The sequence below is a fragment of the Lathyrus oleraceus genome, chromosome 2, assembly GCF_024323335.1.
Source record: "Lathyrus oleraceus cultivar Zhongwan6 chromosome 2, CAAS_Psat_ZW6_1.0, whole genome shotgun sequence".
NCBI classification, from domain to species: Eukaryota; Viridiplantae; Streptophyta; class Magnoliopsida; order Fabales; family Fabaceae; genus Lathyrus; species Lathyrus oleraceus.
This window is the reverse complement of record NC_066580.1, coordinates 78,445,336-78,449,838: the sequence shown is the minus strand read 5'-3', so window position 1 is coordinate 78,449,838 and position 4,503 is coordinate 78,445,336. Positions and strand designations below refer to the sequence as shown.

The 4,503-nt window shown below is 40.6% G+C and overlaps 1 protein-coding gene across 1 annotated transcript; it reads right to left on the bottom strand.

Annotated features, from left to right (window-relative positions):
• Nucleotides 1-4,020: 4,020 nt before the first annotated feature.
• On the bottom strand, nucleotides 4,021-4,503 carry LOC127122000 (uncharacterized). Its single transcript, XM_051052419.1, has one exon. The coding sequence runs from the start codon at nucleotides 4,501-4,503 to the stop codon at nucleotides 4,021-4,023; it is 483 nt and encodes a 160-aa protein (XP_050908376.1).

Here is a 4,503-nt window from a genome sequence, read left to right as displayed (position 1 = left end):
CTGTCATGTTACTTTGGCAGGCACCTGTCTGAAGCCCTCCTTAAGAGGCAATGTTTGTGGTTGTTTAATTTTGTGCCAAGCAGGTAAAGTCCTCCTGAGAGGCAATTGGCAGATAAAAGGGATGTGCAATCCATCCCCTGCTATTCAGTTGTGTCATTCATCCTGCTCACACCATTGTGTTGATGCACTTTGAATCAAAACCCAAGATCTTGTTGTGTTAGTCATCTGTGGAGAAGAGTTCCTAGATTCTGAACTCCCACACTTTCTATTTTGATTCAAGCTCTCCCAGGCCAGGGATAAGAGCTGTGAGGTCTTACCCTCACTTCCTATTTCATCTGCTTCACCCTAACTCTCAATTTTAAGGTTAAGAGCTAAAAACACCTCATTCCAGTTGGCTTATTTCTACAGCCTAGCCTTGTGTGAGCCAATTGTTTGCATATAGTGTGTGTGCTTGCTTTATTGTGCTTGTACTTGTTTGATTGTGCTGTTTAGGATAGCTTGCTTCCTGTGCAAGTTAGGATAGAAACCTCAACATAGGGATCGTATGCATGACAACTTCTAGGCTCGAGTCGTAGTCTCCCTAGTAGCTTGTTATCTCCCTTTGTCTCTGGTTAGGTTAGAAGTTCTTTCCCTGTTAAGGGGAACTACGTCGCCCTGATCCTCATACCAGATGAGGTAAGTAGGCAGGAGATTGAGCTGATCTCTCCGGGCCCTTTCTTTTCCTTTTGTGTGTGTTTGTTATCCTTTTCTGGTTGGAGTCTGATGTAAGTCCAGCGATTGGCCGTTGGTTTCCTGTGTTTGTTTCTTTGTTTGGAGTCTGACGTAAGCCCAGTGATTGGCAGTTAGTTTCCTGTGTGTGTGTTTGTTGGTCCGAAGTCTGATGTAAGTCCAGCGATTGGCATTCGGTTTCCATGTTTGCCTGTTTGTGTGGAGTCTGACGTAAGTCCAGCGATTGGCAGTCGGTTTCCTGTTTGTGTTTTGTTTGGCGTGTGTTAGCCGAGCTACGAGTGCTCTGATTCTTTCTCTGGTTAGAGAAGATACGTATGTATAGGATGCGACATCCTAGCGAGCACGTTTTCCCTGTTCCCGAACTATGTCGACTCTGATGTTTGTGTTTGACAAACTACGTAGGCCCAGGATGCGACATCCTGCCGAGTCCTCTTCTTCCGTCTTTCATCTGTGTTTGATTCCAGTGTGTGTGTAGTGTTTGAGCAGTATCTTTAGCAACCTTTATTCTATTCTTTCTGAGCGTGGATCCCGTCGAGTACGACGGATGCGTAGGGGTGCTAATACCTTCCCTTCGCATAACCGACTCCCGATCCTTGCATCTCTGGTCGCGAGACCATGTCCTTTCCAGGTTTACTTCGAGCGTTTCCTTTCCCTCTTTTGGGATAAATAACGCACGGTGGCGGCTCTGTTGTTTCTTTTTCCCGCCGGTTTTTCGCGTAATGCGACACCATGCTTGTGAGTCAATGACCAAATGATATGGTTAAGCTAATGCATGATATGATTCCATGTATGCAAATGAGATAAAGAAAAAGGTAGGAAAGAGAAGGGTAAATTTTTGGGGTATGATAACTTCCCTTATTTAATCATATTAAACTTGAAGGTGCAAAGTGCATTAGCCTTTCAGGTGTTCAAGGTAGAAGAGGATTGGATACATAAATATCCTAAATTTTCTCATTGAAAGTAAGTTGTGTTATAAGGAGTAGAAGGTAAACTCAATGGTATGATCTGCTGGGGAGGGTTGATTGAAATATTCCACTAGGGAGATAGATCAACTATCAAGAGAATGCTTGATATGCATGACGTATGCAATGTATGATTATTTGTTTATGATGCGTATGTAATGCATATTATTGGATAGAAAGGTGAGGCTTTTCTGGTGACAGCTAGACTTTAACTAGTCGGTATCCATACCAGAGAACCTGCGAAAACTTCTAACTGCTGTTGTTGTTGGGGAAATTCTAACTGGCTAAGGACTACCACCTGGCTCTACTTGGGAAAAAGATGCTTGATCCAACCGAGCAGTCCGATATTCGTTTGGCAAATGCTTACTATAAGCAATGAATATGCTGTTTCTTTTTATTTAGCTTTTATGATTCTCAAAGTTTTATAGCATTATGCAATCAAGATTGGCAGTACTTTTGCAAACAAAAGGCGGGAAAACAAAAGGAAGTAACTGACTAGCAACTGAATTTTATTGATTGTGAAAATCTTGTACATATGAGGAGTGTACAAGGATGGAAAAATCTTTAAATAGGAGTTTGCAAAAATTGAAAAGCAAAGTAAATGGATATGGGAAATTTGTTTGATTTTCCACTGATTACAACATTGGTTGTTATTCACTGTAGCACCGAGCTCCAACACTTTTCTTCGGTTGACCATGATTGGATTGACTAGATGTTGCCTAACATCAAGCTGATGGAAAGATAGGATCAAGAGATACAGTCAAATTCCTTTGTCCCTAACTTTTGCATGGAATTTTTATTCTTTTGTCCATCGGGATACTCATTTTTGCCAAAGCGCCCTTTGGGATTTTCAACTTAGCGGGCTTGTATATATATATTTTTTTGTTTTTCCCCTAACTTTTGCATGGAAATTTCTTTTTTGGGTCCATCGGGATAGCCATTTTACCTAGATTGGTTCTTGTAGATGCCAATCTAGCTGGCTTCATCATTTTTTTCTAGTCATAATATTTTTTGATGTATCTGAATTCACTGACATCAGCAAGTCATCCCCATCCATCATGGTGAGAATGAGATCCCTTCATGAGAAGGCCTTTTTGATAATGAAGGTTCCTTCGTAGTTTGGAGTCCACTTTCCTCAAGGATTTGGGTGAATATGAGAGTATCTCTTGAGTACTAGTTCACTTGCTTGGTACACGCGACGGAGAACCTTCTTATCAAAAGGTTGTTTGAGGCATTTTTCGTACAACCGACCATGGCAGACGACCGTCAAACGCTTCTCTTCAATGAGGTTCAATTGATCATATATGGATTGCACCCGTTCTGTTTAATGGATATTTGTTTCCATGATGACTCTTAGAGAAGATATTTCAACTTCAATAGGAAAAAAAACCTCCACTCCATATACAAGCGAATAAGGAGTTGCCTTAGTATAACTGCACACTGAAGTTCTATAACCATGCAAAGCAAAAAGAAGCATCTCGTGCCAGTCCTTATACGTCTTGACCATCTTTTGGATGATTCTCTTGATATTGTTGTTAGTTTCTTCAACAACGCCATTCATCTTGGGCCGGTATGGTGAAGAGTTATGATGCTCGATCTTGAATTCTTGGCATAACTCACTCATTATTTTTTGTTGAGGTTACTGGAATTGTCAGTAATAATCTTGCTAGGAACACCGTAGTGACATATTATTTCTTTCTTTATGAAACGTGTAACGACTTGTCTTGTAACATTAACATAGGAAGCAACTTCAACTAACTTTGTGAAGTAGTCAATGGCAACAAGGATGAAATAATGACCGTTAGAAGCTTTCGGTTCAATTATACCAATCATGTTAATACCCCATATGGAGAAGGGCCAAGTAGAAGTCATAACATTCAAAGGAGTCGGAGGAACATGGATTTTTGTCACCAAATATCTGACATTTGTGACATCTCTTGACTAAGTTGTAATAGTCGACCTCCATGGTTGTCCAATAATAACCACCTCGAAGGATCTTCTTAGCCATGGGGGGCCCCTTAGCATGTTCACCTGCACAACCCTCGTGAATGCACCTTATGACCGTGCTTGTTTCGTGTTTGTCCATGCATATGAGCAACACATAATCATAATTCCTCTTGTACAGAACATCCCTATTCAGGAATAACTTAGAAGAAAATCTTCTCAAAGCCTTCTTATCAGTGACAGATGCTTTCTCAGGATACTCTTGTTTTTCTAGATATCTCTTAATGTCATAGAACCAGGGCTTATAGTCATATTTGACCTCCATAGCTATACAATGCGATGGTTCACCCAAGTGGTCAATATGGATGACAAGTGCTTCATTATTTCACTTGAATTTAAACATGGATGGAAAAGTAGCTAAAACATCGGCTAACTGATTCTCTCCCCTTGGGATATAATGAAAAGTGATTTCATCAAAATAGGGAATCAACTTCACCATGTGTTCTCTGTACATAATCAACTTCTTATCCCGAGTTTCCCATTCTCCTCGAACTTGACTGATTACTAAAGCATAGTCTCCATACAACTCAAGAATCTTAATTCTCAAGTCAATAATTGCTTCAATATCGTAGATACATGCCTTATATTCTGCCATGTTGTTGGTGCAGTCAAAGCATAATCTAGCGATGAATGGAATGTGCAAAATAGTCGAAGATGTGATAATTTCTCTTATCCCATGACCTTTTGCATTAGAGGAACCGTCGAACATGAGCCTCCACCATGATCCTGGTTCGAGTCCTTCGTCGGGGACTGGGATATTGCAATCTCGAATGAACATGATGCCCTCATCAGGAAAGTCAAATTTCAT

Coding starts and splice junctions, on each gene's coding strand:
- LOC127122000 (XM_051052419.1), bottom strand. CDS start 4,503: ATGAAATTTGACTTTCCTGATGAGGGCATCATGTTCATTCGAGATTGC.